Genomic DNA, 14,483 nt, shown 5'->3' with positions numbered 1-14,483 from the left:
TCCCCTTCAGAAATATTGCTCATTTACGTCCTCTGCTGTCCTTCTCAGTTTCTGAAAGGTTGATAAATTGTTTTGTCCTCCTTTTCCCTTGAGGAAAAAAGGTATCATTTAATAATGCTCTCAAATCCAACTTAGAAGTCTGTTCTCCCCTAAAAACAAGTCATGTCTCATTTGTACGGTCGGCACCTTGGTATAATGATGATCTGTGCTCAGAGAAGGTTGCATGCCGGAAATTGGAGTGAAAGTGGCGATGTACTGGCTTAAGCGTGTTTATCAAGCTTGGAGAGACCGTCTGGCACATTACAGAGTGGCTATTGATTTTGCAAGGTCATCATTCTATTCATGTATTATTGAAAATAGTTAAAATAATCCCAGAAGGCTATTCCACACAATTAACAGTTTACTCAATGCAGATGCCTTCAGCTCCTTGACTGCATCTGATCAGTTGTGTAATGATTTTCTTCAGTTTTTCAGGAAAAAATTGGGTCCCCTTCTTTTCAGCATGTATATTTATTGGTGAATAACTAAGATCGCTAAATCTTAATTTTCATTTTTAAGCTGATGACACACAGATTTATATTCATTCAAGATCAGGCCAAAATGTGGACACTGTGCATCTCTCTAACTGTGTTACTATTATCAAGAACTGGATGTCTGACAATTTTTTGTATTTAAACAGCTCCAAAACCGAAATAATGCAAATCAGTTCTCCCCAACTGCGCAATGCCGGCCCTATGACCATGTCTATTATTGGTGTTGCTCTGGAGTTTCAAAGCAAACTAAAACATCTTGGAGTCTTCGTTATCTTTGATGCATCGCTAACATTTGAGCCTTCTATTCAGAACTCTGTTGAGACATCCTTTTTCCTCTTGAGAAATATTGCTCATTTACGTCCTCTGCTGTCATTCTCAGTTTTGAAAGGTTGATAAATTGTTTTGTTTTCTCATGTATTGATTGTTATAATGCACTTCTTGCTGGAGTATGTAAAACCTCAATTAGCAAATTACAATATGTACAAAACTCTGCGGCTAGAATTCTGTCTTGGGCTAAATCCAGTGATCATTTTTCACCAGTCTTTACACTGGCTCCCTGTCAAATACCATATTGATTTTAAAATCCTTTTGTTAACTTTTAAGGCATTGCATGACCTGGCCCCTCAATACCTGCCTGGTCTTTTTAATTCCTTACAAACCTCGTCGAAATCTACGGTCTTCTCTGTATGGTCTTTTAAATGTGCCCAAGACACGGCTCCGCTCCATGGGTGATGCATTTTCTGCTTACGCTGCTAAGATCTGAAACTCTCTCCAGATCAACACCAGGGAGGCTTATTCTCTAGCCACTTTCAAAACTCGTCTTAAAACATTTTATTTTAGAACTGCTTTTATTTGACTGGATCTTTTGCTTTGTTTTTAACAGTATTTTGTTGTGCTGCTTTATAAATGTGTGATGTATTATTTTAATTCTTTGTTCAGCGCTTTGACAAGGAAACTTTTAATGGCGCTATATAAAATAAATGTATTATTATTATTTCTAAATTGTATTTTTAAAGTGGCAGTCTGTAAGTTATTTTGTGTAACAATTAGCTAAAACCAATTATTGTGCAGGTACATGAAAGAGCTGTGTTTAAAACTGTGTCACTACCCTTGCGGGTTCACCACGGAAATTTTGTAATACAATTTGTAATTTTTCGCTGTCGGGTCTACTTTCCCGGAGATCCTTATTTGGTGTCTTTCATCATGCGTCATTTCGTCACATTTGTACACAGAACGAAGAAGATCTGGTTGCAAGTCAGCGCGTGAATGCTGCGAGTTACAGGAGATTTGTAGCTTGTACTCAAAACTGTTGGGTAGGATTTCATACAACGTTTAGTATTATTTATGGCAGCGTTTGGTACTTTTACTTTTAAACGCCAAGCAGTGTTGACATTTGGGGATTCATCGTTTGTGAAAAACAAGAGAGAACGAACTGCTGACAGTTTACTTAGAAACAGGGATTAGGTTTCATATAGGGTTAGGGTTTAGCATTGCAATGGCTTTCAAACTGTACTGATATTACTGTTTGAAACTGTATAAGGAAACTTTAATGTGCAAATCAAAAACGGCTTTGCTAGACCAAAATATATTTTTGTACAGAAACGTTTAATCTACAGTTATATTTAAAAAGTCAAAAGCAGTCAGATCACAAACACTCATACAGTGGTTCATATACACATGCACACACACTCACATCATGTTGATACTGGTATTTTAAATACACATACATGGAACCTTAGCCTGACAGAAAGCTTTTTAACATTTTAAGACATGTTTTATGTTTTAGCACCAGTGTATGTCTCAACATAGTATGCAACTTTCCTGAAGCACACTCTCTTGCACACACACAAACTCTGACACTTAAGAGTACTCTGTAAAGCACAAGAATACACCATTAAAACATTAAAATACAAATGCATGTTGTTACTTTTAAAGAATGTGCTATTGATCCGATAATATTGAATCTAACAACAGGCAAATGTGTTTGTCGTATGAAGGATTCAACTTTGCAGGTCTTTTTCACCGTATAACGATTATAGGCACCAGTAGCTTCCCACTGTATTTTTCACTCATGTTGAGACTTAAACTGTAAGAAGAAAATAAATGTGTTTTTGGTAAAATAGTTTTTACCCACACAGATAACTGCAAAACAGTGGGAAGACAAGAGCTCACACAAGAATGACTTTAAAGCTACTAAAATATGTTTAAATAAGAGAAATATTAAAAGGTGCGATGCATTTATTATCTTCATAATAGTCCATTGAAACAATAGGAGTGACAGTCCCAGGACTGTAAGATTTGAACATCTCACAATGTATACTTAAGTAGGACTTTAGATTTGAAATGTTTGTGAAAACACACGTTGATGTGTGTTCTCTATCACTCAAGTTTAAAGGACACTAGTTCATTTAATCATCTTTCTCTTATGGCCCATTCAGCAAAAGTACAGAGATCCAATGCTGTTCTGATGTTTGTATTTTCGCAGTCATGTATACTCAGAATGGGTATTTTGATATGGAAATGTAAATGATAAAGATACTCTGATAGGTAACGTCCCCCTGATCTGACAGTGTAGTGGCTTGTACCCGAAGTCGCACTAGACCGGGCCGGTGCAACAGCTTTAAAGTGACGATAATCCCTCTTCCTGCTTCATCCCTGATGCCGAATGGCATATCTCCAGTATCTCCTGTTTGCTCAAGGATGGTGAAGGACGTGTTGTCCTGGAGAACTCCTGAATCAGATAATGCTGATAAACGGGCTACACTGTGCTGTGTTGGTATGCCAAGTGGAAGAGTCAGGAGCTTGTACTGGAGAAGAGGAAAAGAGCTCCCGATGGCACAATTCCGTCTGGAAGCGCACGGTCTGTAGCAGGTGCTGGGGCACAGGAAAGACAGCAGATATTTTGGATGTTTGTTACAAAATAGTAGAAGTCTAAGGGTTGGTTAATCATATTTAAAATTTTACCCTGGGTTGCGCCCCCTCTGGTAGCTGTCCGGGCAGGGCGTGTCAAGACACTGGTAACCACCCCGTGTGTTAAAGCACATCTGGTTTGCTCCACACTGGACACCTTGTTGAGTACACTCATCGATGTCTACAAGAAAGAATGGTTCCAATTGTCAAGCTTTCCATATGAAGAAACATTTATCTAGCTTTGATACTGACACAGTATGTATCACAATAATCATGGATGTTTAAGATTTCTTACCAATTCACTAACAATATAATAACAAGTGGAGAACATTTACCTTTGCATGTCCGGCCGTTGGATGACAGTTGGTATCCTGGAGGGCACATGCACTGGTAGCTCCCAATTGTATTTCTGCACTCATGTTGGCAAGGCTTTCTGAATACACACTCATCGATATCTTTGTAAAAAAGTAAAGTTCATATTTTATTCTCTGTTACCAAAATACATAATAGTATTACATCCAAAACAATACAGCATTACACACCTATGCAAGTACCGTCCTTGCTAGTGTAACCAATTGGACATTCATGCCTGGGATGGCGTGAAGATCCGAGATGTTCAGGATGCACTAAGAGTCGAGTGAGGTAAGGTCGCTTTAGGGTAGAGACCAGCTGAGGGCGGAGCCTGGCTTGCATCCGGGTATTGTTGGCAAAGATATGCCCTCTCTCGAGCCCAGCACAAGAACGGCCATCACCAAGAAGAACAGTGCCTGGTGGACACAAGCAGCGAAAACTGCCTGGAACGTTTCGGCATTGAAAAGCGCATGGACTCGGCATCTGAGCACATTCATCATTATCTGCAATTCCAAAAAATTGTCATTATTAATTAACTGTCATTGGTTTCCTGTTGTGTGATATATATAAGATGTGATATCAATTTATGTTAGAATAAATCTTTTATGCCATAAAGTTTTACATATCATCATTGGTCGATCTATGCAACACTTCTGACTTTAAGAGCCCAATGCCTTATGGATAGTAAGTTTTCATTTAAATTTGAATCCAATTAAAAGGTAAACAAGTGATTTTAGCCACTTAAACTTCAAATTTGAAGCACAAATCTTCTTGAAAAAATCTCAAAAATAAGCCAGACGCAGAGAGTGTCTTAAATGGAGAGTGAAAAAAGAATACACAGCATTATATTAAAGCAATACAAAGCCTTGACTGTTATTACAGTGATATACGTATTTTTTTTATAATTCATTTATGACTAATTGTTCAAAAGCACCTTTAACCGTATAGTGACATTTAACTCTGATATTGAATCTCACCTAGGCAAGGTCGACCAGCTCCTTGGGAGCGGTACCCTCTCGGACAAACACATCCGTACCCACCAATCGTGTTCTGGCATATTTGACTGTATCGACACATGTGAATGCCAACCTGGCATTCATCTATGTCTGCATGCAAGAGAAAAATTTTTAATAAAATATATAAATCTTGTAAGTAAAGCAAGACTTTCATTGGATTCAGAGAGAATTTGACATCTTACCTACACACACCCCACTTTCTGCTGTGGTCATACCAGCTGGACAGCTGTCAAAACACTGATAACCCCCGTCTGTGTTTCTGCACTGTTGATGTGCTGGACACACATTCCTCAAACACTCATTTATATCTAAACACGCACAAGAACATTCAGGAACTAACTTTCAATGAATGAGCAGTTTGAACGGGATATTATTTTATTTAAAAAGGGGTATTTTAATAAAACACTTTGTCATCCTACGGATAAATAGTTACATTTTAATGGTAAAAGACATATGAAGATTCTGAAAAAATGTAATAATTCACAGTGTCACTGACCTAGGCACCGATGGCCCACCAACTGGTGTCCCGGGTGGCAGGTGCAACGATAAGAGCCCAAAGTATTGAAGCACTGCTGCTGGCAAGGCGAGATAGCTGACTCTTGACACTCATCCACATCTAAGGGACAATATCTGCCAGTTTAATTTCCTTATTAATTCTAGAGGGTTCATGCAGTCAAATACTGTTTTCTGGGCTAATGCTTTGCTAAAAAGCATTTTTTAATAATGCGCATATTAACCTTCACAGTTGGTGCCCACCAAACTGGGTTTGAAGCCCGGGCCGCACTTGGCTTGACAGCGATACGTTCCTGCTGTGTTCATGCACTGCTGGTTGTGATGACACATATGGGAACCTTGCATGCACTCGTCGATGTCTGTATGATAAAACAAGCCAATGTTTAACTGCTGATAACAATCTACTCCACCACAGTTTATTGATACGAATATATTTTAAATATTACAATATGTTCATAAAACATTCTGGGTTCAATCCAAGTTGAGCTTTATCATGTGGAAACTGCAACAGTGTAGTTCCCAAGAACAAATATTAACTTTTAATTTAATCTAACGCAATGTACAAGATAAGAATTTTGTTTTACTACATATATCATATTTAAATGTGGCCCTGGGTACTTATAAGCATGTACCTTGACCAAACTGATATAAAAAATCTGTGACGAATATATCTATGTGTCTAATAGGCTTTCAGTAATAAGGTTGACTGACTAAAAAAAGATTGTGTACAGTGTTATTTTTACTCAAATGGATAGTTCACCCAAAAATATTTGTTTCTATTTATTCATGTTTTTGTCGTTCAAAACCAATATGTGAATCTTTCTTCTGTGGAACACAAAGTTTTTTTTTAGAAATGTCTAAGTGTGTCCATACAATGGAAGTCAATGGGGGACAATGTTGTTGGGCCACTAACATTCAATTCTAAAAAATTACAATACAAATTTAAAATAAAACAAAATATATAAAAACAAAATATAATAAAATTAACTAAATATTATAATAAAATAAAACAAAATATATAAAACAAAATAGAATAGGATAGAATAGAATCTTCTATTTTTGGAGGTGAACTATCCCATTAATATTCCAAATCCTAAACTGCACTCTACAAATGCTTATCTTTTAAATATTGACAAAACCAACCACTAAGTTATACATTAACCTTCAACTTGACCTTGTAACAATGCGACACACACCCAGCTCTGATAAACCTGCGCTGGGCCTCCCTTGGCTGAGGGTGTCTTGTGATAAAGGGCAGAAACACCCAATGAAGCTGAGGTGCACAACTGACGATGTGTCGCATAGATGGGAACCACACAAAGTGCATTATCAGCAGCACCTCACTAAGAAGGCTTGTTTCACTTAGGATAATGAGATGAGAATTGGGACACACAACTCACGAGACATCTCTCTGTTAATGGCAAGGAAAGGTAAGTATGCTATGTATTCAATAATTGTTTATCCCCCAAACACAGAAGATGCCTACCCGACGAACCAGTGGAACCACAGACCTTCTTTCCTCTATTCATATTCTTGACTGTTCCCCCCCTGCATAAGGCGTGGGAAATGTCCTATTGGGCAATTCAACTGTCCTGAAATAGTGGGATTATAACAACTAGTCCTTTAAAGGGAATCACTCTCCAGTATTTTTAAAGTGTGGACAAGGGTTTCATTGTCTGGATGCTTGATCAGTATACAGTAAGCCTGACCTTGGCAGGTGTTTGACTCTGCAGACATGGTGAATCCAGACGGACATGCACAGGAGAAACCGCCCATGATATTATTACACGAATGTGTGCATGGAGAACCCACAGCGCATTCATCTTCATCTAAGAGATCAATGACAGTCAAAACAACATTGCCTGAAAACACATTCTATTCTCTAAAACAAAATCGTAATATTCAAATATTTTCTGCATGCATTTCCATGTAACACTAATTTAAAAGCAAAATTTACCAGCACAGTATGATGCTGTGTCCAAGACGAAACCTTTTGGACATGTTTCCCCATCCCCTTCTGCGCAGAAACAGAACATTTGGTTGACGTTTCACATTAGTTTCTACACATGTGAATTTCACATTGCTTCAAACCTGGTACGTGTATGCTGGCGGTCATTCTGAACTCCAGACTCATTGTGAAAAGGCTGTAGGTGCTAGATATTCCTGTCAGTCTCAGGAGTTGAAGTAGGGGACCCTGACGGTTCTCAGGACCCTCGAAAACCACAGAATGATTGCAGCGCAGTGTTAAAGGAGCCCCTTCACGCATGTGATTCTGTGAGGACCAGGAATAAAGCTGGCCGGAACCCGTCTGCACATATGACTCATCAAACTCCTAATGAAAAGGGCAAATAACCATTCTTCACCGTTTGTTCAAAAGAGTTAAAATCAAGATGAAAACGAAATCTTAAATGCTTGAATCTAAACCTGTAGGTTGACATTAGAAGACAACAGCACAGGGGGAACGAATCCGTTGATAACAATGTCCACCAGTAGAGCCCCTTCAGCATCCAGACCTCTGGCCACATGGGTAAGCTTCAAGATCTCTCCTGTCATTTCAAGACAAAAAGTCACAGAGTGGGTATTTCACAGATAACCTCAAAGCATGAGTTAAGTTCTTCAAAAAAAACCTCTTAACCTGTCTCAAACTCCAGTTGAGATTCTTGTCTGAACTGCCCTAGTGTGAGAGAGAAGCCGTTTTGGGTGTCAGGTGATTGGATGACGGTCGTCCAGTATATCGGTGAGAATACAGAAACAAGAACTCGCAACAAAGGACCTGGAATTCATACAAGTTTCAAGAAAATTGATAAACATGGGTGTTTAAACCACCAAATAATGACATCTGAGCTATCACTATAGTGAAAACCTTAAGTAAATCATTTACTTTGTTCACGGTAAGGTTGAACTTTTCATTTAATTGCACATATAATGTACATTGTATGTGACACAGTTCCCATTTGTCTTCTCACTCACCAACACTTGGAGGAATGTTGTCAACGTGGGCCTCAAGGGTGCTGGAACCATCTGCTGTATTCTCTGTGATATTGGCTTCCAGAAGGGCGACTCCAAACTCTTTCTCATTGACCATGCCTATCAGACTGCCTCGTGCACGCCGTGGAGACTCTCCTATACATAACAGAACAGAACATAAGTAATGGAAAATGTGTTTAGTATATAGAGTGTAGAACATCCTATACTTATGAAACTGTATTTTTTGTACATATAGGGAATGATAATTGTAGAAATCAGAAAAAAACTCTTTTAAAGTGATGATTTTTGATACAGAGAAGTCTGTTTGATTAAATGAAGGTCTACCTGGGCACAGTGACACTTGACATTTCCTGGAATCCACATTCACACCCTCGCATGATGGGCCCCCATTGGCTGGTGGTGGATTGTTACAAAATCGAATTCGCTCCTGGTTGCCCTGTCCACACGTGACACTGCACGGGCCCCACTCTTCCCAATTTGAATATCCCCCTGGAACTACAAACCCAGAAACAGAATTTAAACAAAATTATTATATTGTCGCTGTCCTTCTAAAACTTCAGATCCAAAGTCACTGTTTTTAATGATTACATACTGTGTTGTCAAAGTTGACATAAATCCTTTATATTGGTCACATATCTTGCAAAACCCAGTGACAAACATTATTATGATTTAGCACCAAAAAGTTATAAAAAACACAAAATATGGAGATAAAAGGTTAAGAAGGACAGAAAACCTGCTTGTCTTAGAACCGTGGCTCTCAACCTTTTTGGAGTACTGGACCACATTATATCCGAAATGATCCTCATGGACCTCCAAAAAAAAAACTTTTTTACTTACATTTAAGTAGATTTAAAAACAAATATTTTTTATTTCTAATAAAAAATTTCCGTGTATGTATCTACTGTATCTACTGCAGGTTTTATTTTATTTTATAGGTGAATACTTTAGTATAATGAACTATTTTTTTGTGTGAAAAATATAGTACAATAATAAGTGAAGGACGTAAAACACAGTTTAAAATTAAAACAGAAAATTTGATTTCTTATTGTTGTTATTATTCCTCATATTGCAAGCCATATCCCTCCGGACCCTCGTTTGGGATGCTTTTCATGAACTGGCCCCCGTGACAAACTAATTGAATAGCCCTGTTATATAGGGAATTACCTACAGGCCCAGAACCGACTACAGTTTTAATGCTATAACGCACACCACTGCAATCCACTGCATTTGGTTTGCCCATGATAATATGTCATATTTATGTGTTCCATCACATTAAGAGAATTATTGATGTGTTTTCATAAACTTAGCATTATTGAGTGAACTATATTTATCATGCTGTATTTTTGTTATTCGCTCCTTTGGTTAGTGTGACAAGAAAAGCGGAACTTGGGCCGAGAGGGAATGGGCGAGCCCGGTAACCCGGGTGATAACAAGCCTCATGTGCGTGTTGTACCGGTCTTGCCCATTCCCTCACCGGCCACGGCACTTGTCACGCTCACCTTGTTCACAATTGGAAAAACATAGTTGTTTTTACAGCTGATTCCAAGCCACGTGTAAATTAAGGTTAAGAAAAAAGTTTCAATTTTATTTTAGAAATCATTGTTTTGTCTTCAAGTCTTTATTTGTTAAAAAAGCATGCTAATTTAAGCTTAGATAAACTAAACTTGGCTCTGTAAACTGTAGAAGGCTTTAAGTTTTTATTGCTCTTATGCTTTTTTGCCCTAATGTTTGACCCAATTGCTTCCATTGTTTACCTAACTTGTAAATAGCTTATTATAAAAGCGTTTGCTAAATGACTAAATGTAAATATAAGTAATCATTATATTAGGTTGTATGTGTAGTAAATGACTAAAAACAAGAAAACAATAACAGATTTAACAACATGATATAGAGGCTATCCATTGTTCAATAAAATAAAACTTTTCAACTTCTATCAGGTGTGTATACCCGTGTGTTGCCGAACTTGCCCTGATGTCCACAAAGCAGTCCGGTGTCATGTGTCAGAAACAGATGAGTGATCTAACAAAGATTGCTGTTTGTGCATGCACACTTTGACACACTAGAAGCGAGACGCGAACAAGTCATCACAAGTCTGCTGTAGTGCGTGAGTCTGCTATTTACCCCGTTACTTTGTTTAAACTGTTGAACTGGACTGTTGCCTGTTGTTAGTTAAGATTATTGGAGCTCGTTTATTTAATGATTCGTTGAATGATTGCTGCACCACAGATAATATTCAAGTCATACCTCTTTACATCTCGGACCACTTCTTCATCACTTTCAACATGCTCCTTCCTACATGCACTACACCAACACCACCACCCGTTCACTTTAGACGGAACCTTCGCTCTCTCTCCCCTAGCACACTCTCTGCCAGAGTGACATCCTCTCTTCCCTCCAACTTTGCTTCTCTAGATGCTGACACTGCCACAGACACCTTATGCTCAACACTTACATCCTGTCTAGATAACCTTTGTCCTCTGTCATCCAGACCGGCTCATGCCACTCCCCGCTGCCCCTGGCTGTCTGACATCATCCGTGAACAACGTAGTACACTCAGGGCTGCTGAAAAGAATTGGCGCAAGACTAAGAACCCTGCTGACCTAGGGGACTACCAGTCACTACTCTCCTCTTTCTCTGCTAGTGTTACCACAGCAAAAATGTCTTTCTATACCACCAAGGTAAGCAATGCATCTAACACTCGACAGCTTTTCAAGACATTTAACTCTCTTCTTTGCCCCAATCCTCCCCCGCCCACTTCATCATTGACTGCGGAAGACTTTGCTGTATTTTTCACTGACAAAACATCATCCATCAGCAAACAATTCTCGGTACCTCAGACCTTGGGAAACACCTCCCACACTTCAACCATCGAGCTCTCCTCTTTCACCCCACTTAAGGACACTGAAGTCACCAGGCTTCTCTCCAGCCACCACACCACCTGTCCCCTTGACCCTATCCCCTCCGATCTCCTTCAGGACATATCCAGCTCGCTCACACCTGCGCTCACACCTGCACTCACACACATCATCAACACCTCCCTGCTCACCGGCACTTTTCCATCCACATTCAAACAGGCCCAGGTCACGCCCCTACTGAAGAAACCAACATTGGACCCTTCTACTCCCGACAGTTACAGACCTGTCTCTCTCCTCCCATTTATAGCAAAAACACTTGAAAGGGCAGCTTTCAACCAGGTGTCTTCCTACCTGTTCCAGAATAAACTACTGGATGACAAGCAGTCTGGCTTCAAAACAAACCACTCCACTGAGACGGCATTGCTATCGGTCACAGAAGCACTGCGGCTAGGCAAGGCAGAATCTAAATCCTCGGTCCTGATTCTGCTAGACCTATCTGCAGCATTTGACACTGTCAATCACCAGATACTGCTAGCAACCCTGGCATCACTAGGAATCACAGGCTCTACCCTCTGCTGGTTCAAATCCTACCTCTCCGACAGATCCTTCAGGGTGTCATGGAGGGGCTCGCTGTCCACGGCTCACCACATGATCACTGGGGTCCCTCAGGGGTCGGTGCTTGGACCGCTGCTTTTTTCCATCTACACGACATCACTGGGACCCATCATACAGGCACATGGCTTCTCATATCACTGTTATGCCGACGACACCCAGATCTACATCTCGTTTCACCCAGACGTGCCACTGTAGCAGCTCGCATTACAGCCTGCCTCGAGGACATCTCAGCTTGGATGAAAGACCATCACCTCCAGCTGAACCCTGCCAAGACCGAACTGCTTGTGTTTCTGGCACACCCTACGGTCCAACACAATTTCAACATCCATCTTGGCAATACCACAATCACCCATTCCAAAACAGCCAGGAACCTCGGAGTCATATTTGATGAACAGCTGTCCTTCAATGATCACATTGCAAAGACAACACGGTCATGCCGATATGCCTTATTCAACATTAGAAAGATCAGACCATATCTCACGGAGCATGCGGCACAACTCCTTGTCCAGGCCCTGGTAATCTCAAGGTTGGACTACTGCAATGCTCTCCTTGCTGGTCTTCCTGCAAAGGCTATCAAACCACTTCAGCTGGTTCAGAATGCAGCAGCACGCCTCGTCTTCCAACAGCCCAAAAGGGCTCACGTGACTCCCCTTTTCATCTCTCTTCACTGGCTACCGGTTGCAGCCCGTATCAGATTCAAGTCACTAATGCTTGCCTACAGGACTATCACTGGATCTGCACCGGCTTACTTCCACACTCTCCTGCACTCCTACACCCCATCAAGATCCCTGCGTTCAGCAAACCAGCGGCGGCTTGTATTGCCTTCCCATAAGGGAAGTAAATCGCTCTCCCGCTCTTTCTCATTCACAACTCCTTCCTGGTGGAACATTCTTCCTATCTCTGTCCGTTCAACCACATCTCTCACAACATTTAAAAAACTACTTAAAACCCATCTCTTCTGTGAATACTTGACAAACAAATGAGAAAAAAAATAATACACTAATCCTTTCTCTCAACAGGTAGTGGTCTAGCTTTTGTTGAAACCAGTAACTTTGTATTGGCACCTAATGTATTATGGCTCCTGTATGAACTATCGCTTATTGCTCCTAAACTCTTTGTAAGTCGCTTTGGATAAAAGCGTCTGCTAAATGTCTAAATGTAAATGTAAATGTAGAAGGCCTCCATTTCTCACTTCTGAGTTCTGATCGATCCGCATGTTGAACTGATGAGGTGAAACCGAAGCCATTACTGTTTATTGCTAAGAGCTTAAAGTCTAAAGTCACCATGAAACAAACAGGAAAATTCTAAGTTTTTTACACTGTGTTGCAGTGATTATTATAAATGAATCCGTGAACTCCTTTTTTTTAATTTTATTAATTTGCACTATTAATTTGATCTTTAATCAAAAACCTTAAGCTCCTCTCTCAACAACAACTCTTCACCAAATGACTTCAGCAAAATAAAGCGTTACTGTAGGACTATACTGACTATCCAAGCCAGGCATTTTTAGCTGTCCGCTCCAAGCCCTATTTACAACAAACCAATCAAAACGGGAATTTGAATATGGAAATGTGTGGTGCATCCTTTGCGCAGAACCAACTGGAAAATCAAATGACATCAAAGTACTGCAAGTGCATATCAAAAGCAAACAGAGCAGTCAACTCTCTCTCGCGGTGCTGTGTGTCCGGCCGCTTGTGATGACGCCGCATGACAGGTATGTTTGAGTCAGAATTGCGTAGAAGCTTCGCAATAGGCTATATTAAATATGATTTGGTTTACATGAACCTTTAATGACAAGTGAGTCATAATTTATTAAAACAACTAACCAGTTAATTTGGGGATTCATTTGAATGCAATTGCCGACTCCGTTGATTTTTATCTGCTTCTGGTGGGTGTACATTTCAAACCCTGAATGCAAGAAAATAACCCAAACCTTTTATAAAGGGTTCTACGAACCACCTGCAATTACGCCATGGACCACTATGGGTTTGTGTACCCAAGGTTGAGAAACACTGTCTTAGAACACCCATTGTACACAAACGGCCTGTTGCATTAATAAAATGGTGATGTAATCAAATTTATTATTAATAATATCAGTTAACTATATTATTTACAATTATCAACACTCAAAAAATAATCAAGTGGCTTAGTAAATATCACAAAAATAGAGGCTGTATCAAATTACATAATAAAAAAAAAATTGGTGATTTTTTGAAAAGTTATTTTTTTGAGTGGGAAATGTAACAAAATTATAAAAAATCCAACAGTTCATTTCTTTAAAATGTATATAAATATATCACTTAATTTTATTTAATGAAAATAATAAACAAAGTTTTTAATTAACAAATTACATTTTTAATGTAGCCCAAATGTACTTTTTTACTTTTTAAACATTAACTCAATTTAAAGAGTATATTTCATTAAAAACTCACTGTTTAGTGCAAATTGATTTACCCCAAAAAATGAGTAAAACTTTTACAGAGTGAAAGTGTTATCTCACACAAATCGTGACATGTACATCACAGGTAATGCTTTTTTTTAAATTGTGTGGTCCCCAATAAAATTAAAATTCTGGCAGAACATTACAGGGACCCTAAAATAATAATTTTACCTTGCACTTTCAGGGATATTGTTCTTTCTGCAACACCAGCCTCACTCTCGGCAACACATTTGTAGTCTCCTGAGTCTCCAATCTGGAAAAT

General features: G+C 39.3%; 1 protein-coding gene across 3 annotated transcripts in view; it reads right to left on the bottom strand.

Moving 5' to 3' along the window:
- Positions 1-2,119: 2,119 nt before the first annotated feature.
- hmcn2 (hemicentin 2) overlaps positions 2,120-14,483 on the bottom strand; it is a 71,000-nt gene continuing 58,636 nt past the window's right edge. For all 3 annotated transcript variants that reach the window (XM_056772977.1, XM_056772979.1, XM_056772978.1), the window contains 16 exons: positions 14,393-14,474; positions 8,636-8,806; positions 8,294-8,446; positions 7,959-8,096; positions 7,748-7,869; positions 7,415-7,655; positions 7,281-7,340; positions 7,033-7,152; positions 5,548-5,682; positions 5,307-5,426; positions 4,993-5,118; positions 4,772-4,900; positions 3,986-4,297; positions 3,779-3,898; positions 3,498-3,624; positions 2,120-3,407 (listed from right to left, as the gene is read on the bottom strand). In XM_056772977.1, the coding sequence (XP_056628955.1) occupies positions 3,029-3,407; positions 3,498-3,624; positions 3,779-3,898; positions 3,986-4,297; positions 4,772-4,900; positions 4,993-5,118; positions 5,307-5,426; positions 5,548-5,682; positions 7,033-7,152; positions 7,281-7,340; positions 7,415-7,655; positions 7,748-7,869; positions 7,959-8,096; positions 8,294-8,446; positions 8,636-8,806; positions 14,393-14,474 (2,535 nt within the window). In that variant the 3' untranslated portion in view covers positions 2,120-3,028. The remainder of the gene's footprint in view (positions 3,408-3,497; positions 3,625-3,778; positions 3,899-3,985; positions 4,298-4,771; positions 4,901-4,992; positions 5,119-5,306; positions 5,427-5,547; positions 5,683-7,032; positions 7,153-7,280; positions 7,341-7,414; positions 7,656-7,747; positions 7,870-7,958; positions 8,097-8,293; positions 8,447-8,635; positions 8,807-14,392; positions 14,475-14,483) is intronic.

Source organism: Triplophysa dalaica, chromosome 18 (assembly GCF_015846415.1).
Source record: "Triplophysa dalaica isolate WHDGS20190420 chromosome 18, ASM1584641v1, whole genome shotgun sequence".
Classification (NCBI taxonomy): Eukaryota; Metazoa; Chordata; class Actinopteri; order Cypriniformes; family Nemacheilidae; genus Triplophysa; species Triplophysa dalaica.
The sequence above is the reverse complement of the archived record's forward strand: the minus strand, read 5'-3'. Positions and strand labels throughout refer to the sequence as shown.